General features: G+C 35.5%; 1 protein-coding gene across 1 annotated transcript in view; it reads left to right on the top strand.

Moving 5' to 3' along the window:
- Nucleotides 1-11,756, top strand: part of WDR17 (WD repeat domain 17) — a 40,676-nt gene extending 28,920 nt beyond the window's left edge. Inside the window, exons 20-28 of the mRNA XM_010283721.1 lie at nucleotides 508-607; nucleotides 1,432-1,571; nucleotides 5,051-5,162; nucleotides 5,901-6,042; nucleotides 6,131-6,233; nucleotides 7,125-7,226; nucleotides 9,546-9,641; nucleotides 9,811-9,994; nucleotides 11,637-11,756. Coding sequence (XP_010282023.1) covers nucleotides 508-607; nucleotides 1,432-1,571; nucleotides 5,051-5,162; nucleotides 5,901-6,042; nucleotides 6,131-6,233; nucleotides 7,125-7,226; nucleotides 9,546-9,641; nucleotides 9,811-9,994; nucleotides 11,637-11,756 — 1,099 coding nt within the window. The remainder of the gene's footprint in view (nucleotides 1-507; nucleotides 608-1,431; nucleotides 1,572-5,050; nucleotides 5,163-5,900; nucleotides 6,043-6,130; nucleotides 6,234-7,124; nucleotides 7,227-9,545; nucleotides 9,642-9,810; nucleotides 9,995-11,636) is intronic.
- Nucleotides 11,757-15,128: the final 3,372 nt, after the last annotated feature.

Genomic DNA, 15,128 nt, shown 5'->3' on the forward strand with positions numbered 1-15,128 from the left:
GGGTTGTTCAGCCTGGAGAAGAGAAAGCTCCGGGGAGACCTTATAGCAGCCCTTCAGCCCTTAAAGTCGGCTTATAAGAAAGATGGGAACAGACTTTTAGCAGGGCCTGTTGCCATAGGACAAGAGGTAATGATTTTAACCTAAAAGAGGGTGGATTTAGACTAGATCTAAGGGAGGCGTTTTTGACAATGAGGGTGGTGAAACACTGGCACAGGTTGCTTGGAGAGATGGTAGATGCCCCGTCCCTGGCAACATTCTAGGTCAGGTTGGATGGGGCTCTGAGCAACCTGATCTAGGTGAAGATGTCCCTGCTGATTGCAGGGGGGTTGGACTAGATGACCTTTAAAGGTTCCTTCCAACCCAAACTGTTCTGTGATTCTACAATTACCTGTAAGTCAAATATAGAAATTCTAAGGTACAGAAGCAAAAGTGGTGACATACATAACTAAGAGCCAGAGAACACCAACTTTTAAATGACATTGCAGAATTCTTGTTTTGTTCTTGCAGGCTCCTGCACAAGGTCAGTGAAGAACTGGCAGAATGGTATTTCCAGGATGGCCATGCAGTGCTTGCAGCATGTTGCCATCTGGCTGTTGAAAATATAGAGGTAATTTTTTATTTTTCTCTTTAACTATGGAAAGGCCAACATTGCCTTCCTTTTTACATCTCCACGTGTTAACTGTTTTTTAAAATGTATCTACCACACTCGAAAATTTATTACTTACACTTGGTATTTGCTTTGTATCCCTACAATATTGAAGTTTGCAAAACTCCCCTGATTTCTAGTTTTACAAATTGTTTCTTTTCCTCACTCTCTCTAGATTTTGTTGTTGCTGACTCAACATGTTATTCCTTCACTATCCCCCAAAATGAGTAAAATTGCACCTTAGTGAGCTGTTCAGAGAAAACAATGATCAGTTAATTTCTGTACTTCAAAATACATATATTTCAAGTTGTTGTGTAATCTCCTCCTGTTTGATATTCTACTATGACTATGAGCAACTCCAGTTGCCAGAGAGCATAATAACAGGAGAGTCCTTCCTGGTTTGTTGTTTTTTGGGTGGGTTGGGTTTTTTTGTCTCCTTTCATGAAATGGAAGGCAAATATGTACTCTGAAAGCTAGTGTCCTTACTTAAGACTAGAAGGAATTGCTGTCATGCTTTTTACATATGAAATTTGTGTAATCTCTGGTTGAATAAAGGAAAATTCTGCTAAAGGAAACCTATTTAGTTATTTAAAAAGTGATTTAACACATGGTGTACAATTATTTACTCATTCAGGAGACCCAAGTTGTATATAAAATTGCTTTAATTAATGCGTATTTTATCCTCCTGTAAAAAGCAGTCTCATAAATGAATGTCATATGCTCAACATGGTGAATCCCCAAAAATGCTTGTGTCCCTTAATGATATAATTTTTTCATTGAGCAAGCTTGCGATGGCAAACCTGATTCGTGGAAATGAACTGGAGTTGGCAATCAGTGTGGGTACTGTCTTAGGAGAAAGTGCAGCACAAGCAACACATTATGCCCTAGAATTACTAGCAAGAAAATGTATGACAATAACAACATGGTAAGAATTTCTTAATCCAAAGAAGATTTTTTTTTTTTCCCCCCCTGACAAAATGATAAAGGTGTTTCATTCTGAAACTTTTATAGACACTAAACCACCATGGGTACGTAAAATAAAAATTGCTGCTTGAATAAGAATTGCTGTATTAGACCTTTGAAGCACAGGGCATGCAAATGTTCTGCTTTAATCTCAGAATACATTACATATGCATTGTAAATGAGAGAAGAGTCATTGTCAAACAGAGTACGAAACCCACTAAAAACTAGATACTTGGGCAATAAGGTACCATAGAAAGTCCTGGTCTGTACCGAGTAAAAATGATTGCTTCAAGCGAAGTTAATGCTAGAATTTAATTACCAAGTCAAAAGGAACAGAAGCTTAGGTAGGATCTGTGAAGTGATATTTAAGTACTTGCTTGAAAAATACAAAAACCTAAGAGGCTGAGGAATTATTTTATATTGATATTGGGAATACAAGACAGCTGATAAGATTTAAGGATGAAACAGGATTACTATTTAATTTTGCAGGAGTAGGTCAGTTCCCTGTTGCATATGGGGAAAATTTATCTCTAAATTTTCTTGTTCTCCTTGTTGTGGTTTTACTTTGAAGGATAGTTTTGGTCTGGTTTTTGTCTGCCAATGAAAAGCAGAAAATCTTCCCAAGGTGTATTTGGCAGCTGTACAGGTGTTTCGGAATTAACATTTCCTAGCAAATGTGTGCTTAAATAGATATTGCAGTTAAGCATCAGTTTTTCTGCTGTCATTGGTATTTGATTAAGCATCTAGAGGTGGCCTGAGGGAAACATAGCGGAACTCCTCTATACAGAGTATTTAGCCTGCCTTAGACAATGAAGCATTGTAGAAAAAGATAAAATAAGAACTGGATGACTTGCTGCTTTGGTTTTGCAATGATTTAGGATGTCTGTATTGCACCAGTTCTAAGAGGGTTGTTTTGGCAACTCCATCTGCAGCTTTTAAAGTCTCTGAAGCTCCTTTTCTGATCTCCCTGCCTTCATTGTGACGAGTGAATTTTATGTAGCCTCTGCTAGGAAGCACTGGACGTGGAGTTAAGAAAAACATTGTCTATTTTTTCCAGTTTCATAGCAAAAGCTTGTTCTCATCTCAGTGCTGTAACAAATACTTATAATAGTATGGCATTTACATGTATGTACATGAACCTTCTGTAAACTTATGGCATGTGTACACTTAAGTCTACATGGGTATATGTGATAAAATTTTAAATTGGTGTACTGCATATTGCCCAAGTATACATCTGGATTTGTCAGTGGGTTTCATATGCTATACTGAACACCTATTACAGCTACAAACTGCAATCCTGAATTCTGATTTGCAGCCATTATAGCATATTTTCTGTTTTGTAGGAAAAGATCAGAGATTCCTGAATATCTTCATATTTTGTAATAAAGATAGACTGGCACAGCATAGTACTCCTTAGTCCACTGCATGTATAAGATCATGTATGGGGAAGCTGGAGTTTAAGGGCCTCTGATATGTGAAGGGCTCCCTTTTTGTTTTTACTGGTTGTTATGCTTAGGGGTATCCATCAATTGGAAACATTTCATTGTAGATTTCATTGTAGAGACACACTTAACTGTAGACACATCAAGGAATACTGAAAGGACCTTAATGGTATGAAATCAGTTATTGGTAGTATGTTTTTGGGGTTTTGGTTGGTTTGTTTGGGTTTGGTGTTTTTTTTTTTCTTTAGAAGTGCTCTAAATTATAAAATCAGAACAAAAAAGTAAAAACTAAATATTCATGCCCTGCCCCATCTTTCCAAATCTACAGCCTTGGGAAAATGTGTGAGTGTTTAAGAACACCATTTTCATTTTATTCGTGCTTAGCACCTAAATACTGTTAAAAGCAACCTTCTGCTATTCAGAAGGCTTTGTGGTATTTTACTTGAGATACTGAATTCTACATATGCAGACTCAGCCACCTGATTTTGTTCTTTATACTGACAGTGTTTTCAGTTGGATTCTTAAAAAAACATTTAAGGCAACACAATTTGTAGGCCATTATATGAAGGCTTCTTTGAATTTTTTTAAAATAAACATTTGATTTCAGTTTTTTGGCTGAGCGATTTCTAATGACTTTAAAAAAATGTTTCAATTGCCTATGAAGATGAGTACATGTGAGTAACTGATCTTGAAAATAGTTTAAGAACTTGTGAAATATCCTATATTCTGAAAGACCCTTTCTGTATCTTAGGAAAGTGGCTATTGCATGATAATAGTATAACAGATATTCCAAAGACCTTTTGGCATTAGTTTCTTTAGATTGCCAAAAGGCATTAGGTGAGCTATTTTTTCTGTTGTTAATGTCAATTAACCTGACCCTTAGATTTGCTGTTGTGGTTTAATTATTTTCTATTAGATTTTCCTCTGTAAAGTAAGAATACAAAACAAAGTTTTGTTCATTACTGTTTCAATGTCTTCCTTTTAGCTTTCCATCACTTGGATACAGGTATTTTGCTTCTTTATAGAAAGAGAGATTTGAAAAGTGTGTGACTTTACTAATGCTAAAAATAATCTTAAACTAAGTGTTTTAATTTGGAATTCTAATTGGAATCAACACTTGAAAGTGGGATAGAAAGCACTCGACAGTAGCTTACTCAAACTTTTTTTTTTTTTTTTTTAAACCAAGGACCGCATTCTGAAAATCCAGGGGAACTCGGCAGGAGTTTTTGCCTTACACAGGGCAAGTCAGTCTTGTGGGTCACAATAGAAATTATGTCTGCATGAACAGAAGAGTCACAGAACAACCAGAATAATCAGTTATTAAAAACTCAATAGAATAATGGTTTCAAAATAATTTCTTAATATTTACATGTGTTCCTTCCAGCTGCTTGTTGTGTTAAGGAGGGGGTAACAAATGGTAAAAAGTTAGGAATATTTTAGAAATGTCCGTTTGCTAAAACACAATTTTCCTTTCAGAAGGATGAAAATATTTACCACATTCTTTTCTTGATAAATTTCTCTTTTTGTAATGTCACAGAAGCACTAGCCATTTTAGATGACTGAGAGATGCTTTATGCTGATGTCATGGAGGTCCTGAAGCCTGGAATTTTGAGGATGGTTTCATGACACAGAGCAACATTAACATCTTTCCTTCCTTCACATTGGTTGGGTCCTACTCTCCCTTCCCATCCTTGCTCAGATATTCTTCCGTCTCACTTTGAGGTGGTTCTGATGCTTGAGGATTGCACAGCTGTTTAATTCCACCAACTAAAGCAACAGAAAATTAACATATGACTTCTCAAAAATGAGTAATAGATTAAGCCTCATTTATTGCACAAAAACAGTCTTAAAGATTCAGGTTGCTTCTGCTCTTCTCTGGAAATAGTATTTTTTTTTTTCAGTAAACTCTTCTTTATGAAATTAATGTAAAAGAAAAAATAGAGTTTCCTCCAATTACAAGCCACCAGGAGTAACTGCATGTCATCTTTTGTTTGTGCAGGGATTTAGCAGCTGATCTTTTGATGATGATTCCTGAGAATAAACTGCAATTAGTAAAACTATGTGCTTTTTATCCTGGATGTGTAGCAGAAATAAATGACCTGCATGAAAAGGTACAATGAAAAGGGATTTGCCTGAACGCTAACAAGAGGTTATGTATTGATTTGTTTAGTAACTTCAGAAAACTTAAGGCCAAATAAATCTGTAGGATGAATTTTTCACCAACAGTCTTGTATGTTACATACCTTTTTTTGCTCTTTTAGTCTTCATTGACTTTATTTTCAGTATGGCACAAGAAGATCTTTAGTTCTTTAATTCGATTCTGTGTGTAGTCTTTCCATGACACAGGTTACTTCCTGAAGTAGCTTATGATCTTCAGAAATATCTGTCAGTATGATTATTAAGCTCCTCCTCATTGAAGTGCAGCCTAATCATGTCTTGGCAGATTAGCTTTCTGTACTGTCCTGAGTTCTTTTAAGTCTTATGTCTGTAATCTCCTTAAATTCCCCCTTTCCTCTTCAGCAGCAGAAGGGTCTGCTCCACTAACTCCCTTAATGTTTGAGTCAGACTGCACATCTATTAAGCAGTAGTAAAAAGTTCACAAAAACATTAGCAATGGAAACTGATACTGTTTAAATTAAAGTTACAGAACCTTCTTCTCCTGTGTTGTTCTCTGTCTAGATGGCTTTCTTAATGCACATTATATGCAGGTATGACCTTGTCCTTCAAACAATGACTCTTCTTTCACAGAGTTTGATCTTACTGTTAGGTGCAATCTTCAGTATTTCTCTGCATTGTAGTGTTCAAACAGTTCTCTACAATAATTCTTTGGCAAAATCTTTTTTTTCCAGTGTAATCTTCCTGATGTAGAAGAATGTATGCAATTGGCAGAGACAATTCAGGCAGATGGGGATATATTCGAAAGTATAAAGTACTATCTGTTAAGCACAGAACCTGAAAAGGCTCTCCCTATTGGCATTCAGTATGTGAAAGGTAGGTACTTGAATGAAAAAACCTTTTAAAGCATAAGTCATTTGTATAGCTTGCCTCTTGAGATATTTTTGTCTCTATTTTTCAACAGAACAACTTTGTGGCTCAGATTGGACTTTAGATTCAGTCTGTCCATATCTTGATCTTCTAAGTTACATACGCACTGAACGATTAGTGTTGCATAAATGTAGTGAGTGAGTATATTTTCCTTACTTACAAAAGTGGAAGTTTCATTAAAGGAAATCTCTGGAATTAAAAAAATATAGGTTGCACACTGTTAGTATAATCTTTTGTTTACCAGAAGAGGGATGTGAAAAAATTGCAACAAGCAGGCTAGTTTCCAGTCTGGAGAGCAGAGTGTGGAATTTTCCTAAATTTTCAAGGTTTAGCAAGAAAGAAAAAAAAAAGAGAGAGAAGTGTTTTATTGCTTCTTTCTCTGTGGGGCATTTACAATGGGTGGATCAATGTTGGTCCTGTTTGAAGAATCTCACTTTGATTAGCTCTGGTTTCAGTTTCCTGAAGAGCAGCGGTACCACATATAATATGGGGGTTTATGTCAAAGTGTTAAAGAAATTGGAGATATCACCCTCAGAATTAACTCTAAAACAGTTGGACAGCTGTGCTTTACCTTTATGACAGGTGATTAAAGCTAGGCCTGGGTGCCTGCACAGGTGTACATGTGAAGAACTGAAAACAACAAAAAGCTTAACGATTGCCTGTGGCCTGGGGGGAAACTTGGGGAAACTGAAGACCACACTAATATGTGGGGCAATTTTACTTACATTTAGAGTTTTATCACATTAAAAGGTCTGACTGACATTGATTTTTGTAACTTTACATGATTGTGATTAATAACTATGTGTTGTACATGCTATTTAAAATTTAATAATTGAGATCAATATAAAGCAGATGGGGTCTGTTTTAACAATTACATCACACAGAAAGTAAGCATAATCAGCAACATATATTCTCCACAACAGATGGATGGATAAATTAGGTTTTAAAATTATAATTTGAGTATGAGCTTGTTTAATATTTTTGCAAATGCTTGTTATTGTTCATGATTAATACTTGTCCATTTATAGACTTCGGAATGAGTTGCTGATTTTGTGTGGCTACATTGGTGCTTTACTTGCTATCAGAAGACAGTACAATAGCATTGTACCTGCACTTTATGAGTATACGAGGTAATGTTATGTTTTCAGTAAGACTGAGAAATCTGTCCCTAGTGTGATGTATGCCATACATTGTCCCCACTTCTCCCTCCCCACCCCGCAAAATAGAAAAATCTGAGTTCCCTGTTCTGTTATAAAATTATAAGGGTATACCCATGCCTGCTTATAGAATCTTCTTTTCTTTATGCATTATACACGTAGAAGTTCCTGAGGTAATGCAACAAGTTGTAAATCCAGAATTTCAGTCAAACTCTTAGTTCTGTAAGAAAAACAATTTTTAGGAGTAGATGAGTATTCAACATTAGCTCCATGCATGATTATATGTTGACAGCAACAGTTCTCATTTTGTATCTGTGTGTAGACCATTTGCCAAGACTTGCTCAGCAGTAACAAGGACAAGCTTTGAATTTACAGTTCATAACTGGGCACTAGCTTGATTCCCACCAAGAAACCTGGCTTGACCCTTCTGTTACTCAGCGAGCTACTATTCCCAGGCATTAATACACTTGACCTGGCCCACTTGATCAGACATAGCCTGGTCCTGCCCACTAGGCCCAGCTCTACCCCAACCAGTCACCTGACTTGACCTGACTTGACTAGGCCCACCTGACTAGACTTGACTGACATGAACCAGCTCAGCCTGACCCAACTGACTTGACCTCACTCCCTTCATGTGACCTGACTTGGCCTACGTGGTATGACTGGACTTGGCTTGACATGACCAGACTGGGCTTGACCCAGCCCAATCCTGCTTGGCCCAACACACTTGACCCTACTTGACCTGACCACTTGGTACACTTGACCTGACCCCACTTGTCCCACTTTGACTGGAACTGACCAACTTGGGCTTAAAAGGAGAAAAATTAAGATCAATAAGATAAATAAATTAAATTTAAATTAAATGCTAAATATAGTATTCCTTCCTCAGAGTATAACCATGATTGTTTAGTCTTCCTGTCTGGTTTGGCAACAATATTACTATACAGCTGACTAATTTCCATTTCTCCCTCACAATCTGGGACTGTCAAATCCTTTCGGTTTTGTTACCTGACTTGCTGGGTAGCAAGGCAAGCCCCAACATGTCACTGATTTTATAGTGCATGCTGTGCTGGCATTGTTCTAGCTGTTATTGCTCCACTGGCTGCTCTAACTGACTGCTGTAGCTTTGCTAACAATTCATCTCATTTATCTCTTCATCAAAAATAGAAGTTGCATATATGTTGTCCAGTCCTTTCACACCTTACTAGAGTTGTGAGCTTTCCTACACCTCCTGATATTTTATCAGAATTACCTACCAAGGAAAATCAAATAACATAAATTTAACATGTCTTAGATCTGTGTGTTTGTCCCTTTTCTTCAACTCCTCTCCATTAGATGTCTCAACAGCACTCCTTTCCTCTTAGCCATCCTCATTTCTGAAACTTGGTGAAAGGATAGGGAAAAGGACTGCGTTTTGTTGGGTTTTGTTGTTTGTTTTTTCTTTTTTGAGCCACCAGACTTACGTATGGAAAACAACAAAATGAAATACACAATTTTACAGAAAGGCTATTCTGGTATGGAAATGAATAGCCTAGTAACAAGATGACTCAGTTTGGGATACTTTGGCTGTCAAGTTTTCCTGGGATTTAAAGAACTGCAGAACAATGTTGTTCTAAATTTTTTTTTCTCAGATTGCCCAATATTTTCAGGATTCATAGGCTTTTAGATTCCAGCCCATCTTAAACTGGACACTTAAATGCTTAAACTGAACACTTTTAAGGTATCCCAACACAAATTAACGTTTGCTAAATTAGGTCAGGTAATAACTGTCCCTTGTATTATATTTTGATAAATAAAAAATGCATCCACTGCAAGGGTTTTGAAACGGTTTTCCACAAGTAAACAGATGAAACAAGGCTGTCCCAGAGCATCTATTGAACCATGTTACTCTAATTGTATTTTTATATCTACTCTATATAGGCAAAATGGGCCCTTCATTTTAGTAAAGTTGTCATTATTAAGAAATAAGAATGCATATAGGCTTAAAATATAGAACAGCCGCAAAGAAAAAAAATCGAGCTAATTAAAGACAAGAAAGGTTAAATAAGAAGGTGTAAATAGGGATAATAAAAATCAAACTTAAATGAAAAGGTATACTTTTATATCTAATAATTTAATATTTCTAAGGTTTAATATAGTGATTATCATGAAGGATCAGTTTATTTCCATAAAGCTATTTCCACATCCAGTCAAGAATAATTTTATATTATTACTGTCTAGCTTGTTTTTCTTTTAAGAAAATATTCATTGCTAAAATTAATTTGGATGTTAATTATTTACATTCTTTTTCAGTCAGCTTTTAAAAAGACGTGAAGTATCTGTACCTTTGAAAATTGAACAGCTTTCTGAGGAACTAGATGCATGGAGAGCTTGTACTCAATTAAACAAGTAGGTGGAAAAATATAAAATTACATGAATGAGACTATTGTTTAGTTGTAAATACAGTATTTATTTCCTTTGTAAAATATGAATGTAAAAAATATAAGTACTTTGTGGCTCTTAATTTCTAACACAAATTCAGAGGTATAGTTGAAAAACAAGTGTCTTCTGTTCGTAGGCCTACCGATGACTTGCCATGCACCCCTCCGTCTGAATCGCAGAGAACGGTATATTCAATACTTATATCAAGAATACAAGAGGAGCCTCTGAAAGGAATGGTTGGGCCAGACTATGTCACTGGATCAAATCTTCCTAGTCATTCAGATGTTCACATCTCTTGTTTGACAGGGCTAAGGATACAGGTACAGTTTCAGAGAGCTGAGGTGTTCTTTCTCAGTGATAGCATTGACTAGTTGTGAGGTTGCCATAAATATAAGGTCGCTCCCATTGTTTGGGAGGAAAAATATTTTCCCCTTTGTCACAGTAGCAGAAGTTAAATAGGACAAGTGCTGACATCTGCTACATAAAGAAGAATTGTCCCATCAGATAATTGCCCAGTTTCCCAATCCAAAACTTTTTCATTTCCACCGGCAAGACAGATTTCCTTTGCCAGAAGTTTTCTCTAAAGTGCATGTAACTTACTGCCTACTACCTCACCACAGCTTGAATAAAAAACTGGAATTTATCTTCAACTACATACTAACATCACTCTGTTAGTATTTATCATTATGGAAATGCATGCTATAAAACTCGTAATTCGTGATTAATTAAAGCCAGATATTAGAAGACTAAATATTCAAGTATATGTATTCATCACTCACATAGAGCTTTATGATCAAAACATACTAGTCCTTGTAACACTTTTTTGGTATATGTTGTTATTTCCATAAAGGGAAAACTGACAGAGCTTGAAAACGCTACTCTCAGGCTCCTGACTCCAGACAGTTGTCTCTCTGTGAAGCTACTCTCTTATATGAGGCTGAGTCTTTTTCCTCTGTCCAGTGCAAGATGCCAACCCAAAGAGTCACAGGGTGGCTTAGGGATTAAGAGGGATAGTTTTGCATTAGAAATTGGAGATTGCAAAATGCTAATGGGACTTCTGAGGTAAACAAAATTCACAACTGCACACGATGAAGTCTAAAAAAACTTCTGCCAACACTTCCACATTAGACCATAGGCTATACTCTCTCAACATTTGCTAACAGCCATGTAAAGATGCCATTGTTATAATCCATTCAAGAAGAATAGCAAATATGCTGTCACCAGCTGGTCATCTACAATATCGTTATTTCTGGATTAGTGAACATTAGGAGTCATTGCTAAATTAATACTAAGATATAGTAGCCTAATTGCGTGGGTTTACAAGTTTTAAGTAGCAAGTTCAGAGAGCATAACTCTTTAAGGCGGCACTTAAACTGAATTGCAGCTTTGAGACCTTATTTTGTCAAATGAAGAAATTAGCAAATAGCTCTTCTGCCATCAGAAAAATTAGTATTTTGTCCTTTTCATAGTGAACATTTGAAATTATTCTGTAGACTGCATATACACTTCATGCTTTCAAACAATTCATGGAGGCATTATATTGTGCTTTTTGTAGATGGGGAAACACACAGATCAGCACAGATAATGACAGACACGATTAAATATGTACAGTATTCTGAAGGAAAAAACCCCAACTTGTTACCTCAGTTTCTTATTCAGGATAAATTTAAGTCTGGAATAATAACAAACATGTACAAAATACCATAATTATTAAAAATCAAACTAAAAGTGTAAGGATTATGAAATGTTGAGTCTCCGGATTTTGGAACATAACAAGTTCACTCTATAATGTTGTAACTATTATCAAAGCTCTAAGTTGGAAGGGTGCAATTTTTGCACAAACATAGATGATAGCTGTAAATCAGGTTTTCATGTTGTTCTTAGATAAAACAGAATGTGCTTTCTGTTGTGGTACCCTTTATACAATACATGTGTACTCTCTTTCCTTCTTTTGCTGCACAGGGTCCAGTGTTCTTCCTTGAAGATGGAAAATCTGCTATTTCACTGAATGATGCTTTGATGTGGGCCAAAGTGAATCCTTTTTCACCACTAGGAACAGGAATACGACTTAACCCATTTTGATGAGGTGTTTTCCTCTGTACTTTGTAGTGCTTAAAATAACACTCTGGGTGTTAATACTGATTTAACCGTGATTGTCAAAGGACAGAAAGATGGCAGTTGACTCCTTCTGAAGGGCAATTACCTGGGCTTTGAAAATTGTAAAATGAGAACAAGAAAAGGATTTTTATACAAATGTTTGTTGATAATCCAAAGAAAAAGTTATCTGAGAATCCAAAGAAAAAAAAAGCCTAACTTCATAGACAGCCATGTCTTTTTTTAAATAAGAATAGTGTTGTCAGACAATACAGACATATTTCCCTGAACTATCTGTAAACAAATGCCTTGTAAAGGAAGAAAGCAACTATCTGCACATTGTCAAAATATTGATAACAAACTGTGAAATCCATAAACACACTTTCAAATACATAATAATAGAATTACTTATATTGATAGCCACTGCAACCTGTTTTTAGAATGACTGGAATCCTGTGGCTGTTTCACACATTGTGTCCCCCTTTTTAGTGTCTAACTAATTTTTACACACAGGATTCTATAGCGAAAGTAAAATATAAAAAGTGCTTAGATGATTTTTTTTTCATCCATTAGTTATTGTGCTTTAATAGCAGTACAAAGTTGTTTACTAATGTTTTGTTTGGATAGGTTTGAATAGCTACATTATAAAATTCTATTTTCTAATAAGTTCATCTTTGGCAACTGTCCCCCTTATACTTTCATTGGAAGCTAAAATGTATTTATAAAACCTTTTTTTTAAAAAAAAAAAAAGCCAAAAAACAAAACAAAGGGTTTGTAAGGAACAAACAGCAAATGTATTGAAATTATGTTATGTACATTTGAAATACGTGTTTTCTTTCTACATTTTGTATTAGTTATGAATATACATACAGTATGACAGACCAGAAGTAAATACTTGTGCGTATATTTTTCTTTATTTAATCTGTGCTCAAATGGAAAGAAAATTATGGCAATAGAATATTAAGAATATTTAAATTTTAAAGCTGTGTATAGTATGGAATTTAATCATAAGAGAAAAGTTACAATTATTCTTATTAATAATTATTAATAATTCTTATAATCAGAATTACTCACCCGTAGAAAAGATGTCTTGGTTATAATATTCGTGGCTTAATTGATGGCACACAAGCAGAAATCTACTTTATCTGTTGTTATATTTTTTGCTGCTGCTTTAAAATATATTTTAAAACCCTGATAGTTACATAAACTGTAAAGAAGTTGCAATTAAAAATTGGCAGAACTATTTCTAGAGAAAGTGTTGTAAAACTGGAAATAACATAAGGTCTCTTTCAGCAGACCCTATTGAACAAAATCCTGAATATATAGGTAAGCAATGCCCTCATTTAAGTAGAAATAGCAATGCCCTCATTTAACTAGAAATAACAATGCCACCATGCTGGAAAGGTGAGTGGGAGATTAGAAGTGAAAAATCCCAGTCTCCCCCCGCCCCTCCCTTCTTACCCCCCTTCTTTAAAAAGTTAAAATTTCATTCTGTCATTGTTCTAGAGTATTATTACAGGGTTTCTGGTGTCAGAATATACTGGGTGGGGGCGGTGGGGGAGCTTAGCTGGTTTGTAACATATACAAAAACATTTTTGTACATACTTGGATGCTGGAACAGAATGTTTTACTTTTTGCAGGTATTGTTTGGACAATGTTTTCCTTTGTTTAACTCTGTGGAGCTTGGGGAATGAGAGTTAGATTTCAGAAATAAAAATTCAGAGTTTTTGAAAGAATTTTCCAGCAGCCAGTATCTGATGTGTTGGTTCTGTCAAATGAAAGACTAACTATATTTTAGCACATAAATTGTACAACCTTGTATGTAGAAGTTGTTAATACAGATTTGGAGAGCAAAGGTAAGAATGGAACATGCAGCCACATGACTGATGATTGGGATCTGAACGATTGACTCAGCTACCACTCTACTATATTTAAGATATTTTGCTGTGTCCTAAGGATTTTTCAGAGTTTAAATGTCTTACAATATGTAGTATAACTGCATCAATTTGTTGAGCATAAATTGTGCCTCAACATGGAATCTTAGACAAATCTACTCCCTCTTTAAATTAGAGAGAGTGAGAGTTAAGAACTCTCTCATTGCTGAAATTAAAAAAATAAGTCAAAGAGTGTTTTTCATACTGGGAATCTGTCAGGTAACAGTCATTGTGAATGAAATGAGGTTGCACTTTCTTTAAGGTGGTTGTACCCCATGTGGTGAGTGAGGGGAACGTGCAGAAAAGGTTGTAATTGTGTCTACTGCTACAACTGTGGTTGCAACTGTTGAACTATAGATTCACCATTTCCAAAAATCATTTCAGATTGTCTGCTAATGTGTGACTTCATTGTTTGGCACAGCTAGTCAAATACAGATATTTCCCCTTAATATTAAAAAAATCCTTTGTCTTCAAACAATTGTTTGACTCTTCTGTAAAAGTCATTTTTATTTGAATGAAGACATTTATCAAGCTATACAGCTAGTCCTTTCCAGTTACTATTAGATCTCAGGTAAGTTTAACATTACTTATCCCTACAAAATCACACTCGCTATTCTACTGAAAGAATCTGACCAACATTACTGACATGTTTATAAGCTTCACAGACTGCAGTCACATGTGAGACTTTCTAGGTGGGTTCCCAAACAATATAAAAAAACCCCTGTAATTCTATAAACTCTTCCCAATGCAAAGACTGCTTTTAAAATGAGATACAACACCTTACCCAATGAAGAAACTCAACAGCATGGATTTAGTAAAATTATTTAAATTCAGAATTACAACAATTTAAAATTACACTACTGCAAGAAACACCCTTCATTCTTTACACAGAAAACAAAATTAAACTACTGAGTCTAGATACTTTTTTCAGAACAAGTATTAGTTTTAAAAAAACTTGAAGCTTACACATTATATGTAGGAAGGAAATGAAATCCAGGAACACCTGTTTTGCCTCTTGTTTCTGAGGAATCTAGATGCATGTGGGGGGAAAATTTGGAAAACTATATTATAAAGAAACAGTGGCTTTGAAGATTCAAAATATTAAAGCTCCATAATTTAAAAGTGACAATGTTGTTTTAATTGCCTTTTAGTTTAAATTTAGTGTACAATTTTGTAGTTAAACAGTGAAAGATCTCATCTTACTTTATGAAAGCAGCATTTTAGCCCTATATATATATAAAGCCAAAGCACTACCATCTTCTGAGTGTGTGATCATTTGAACCAGTGTAGACTATTGTTGGTGGGAAAAGGGAAAAATATATACAAAGAACGAACCTGAAAATTGATCTGACTGATCAATTGCTACCACTGTCCAAACGAGCACACACGTTGGCATCTCTGTGGAGAGGGCCACTGTATGGGTCAG

Source organism: Phaethon lepturus, unplaced genomic scaffold (assembly GCF_000687285.1).
Source record: "Phaethon lepturus isolate BGI_N335 unplaced genomic scaffold, ASM68728v1 scaffold15743, whole genome shotgun sequence".
Classification (NCBI taxonomy): Eukaryota; Metazoa; Chordata; class Aves; order Phaethontiformes; family Phaethontidae; genus Phaethon; species Phaethon lepturus.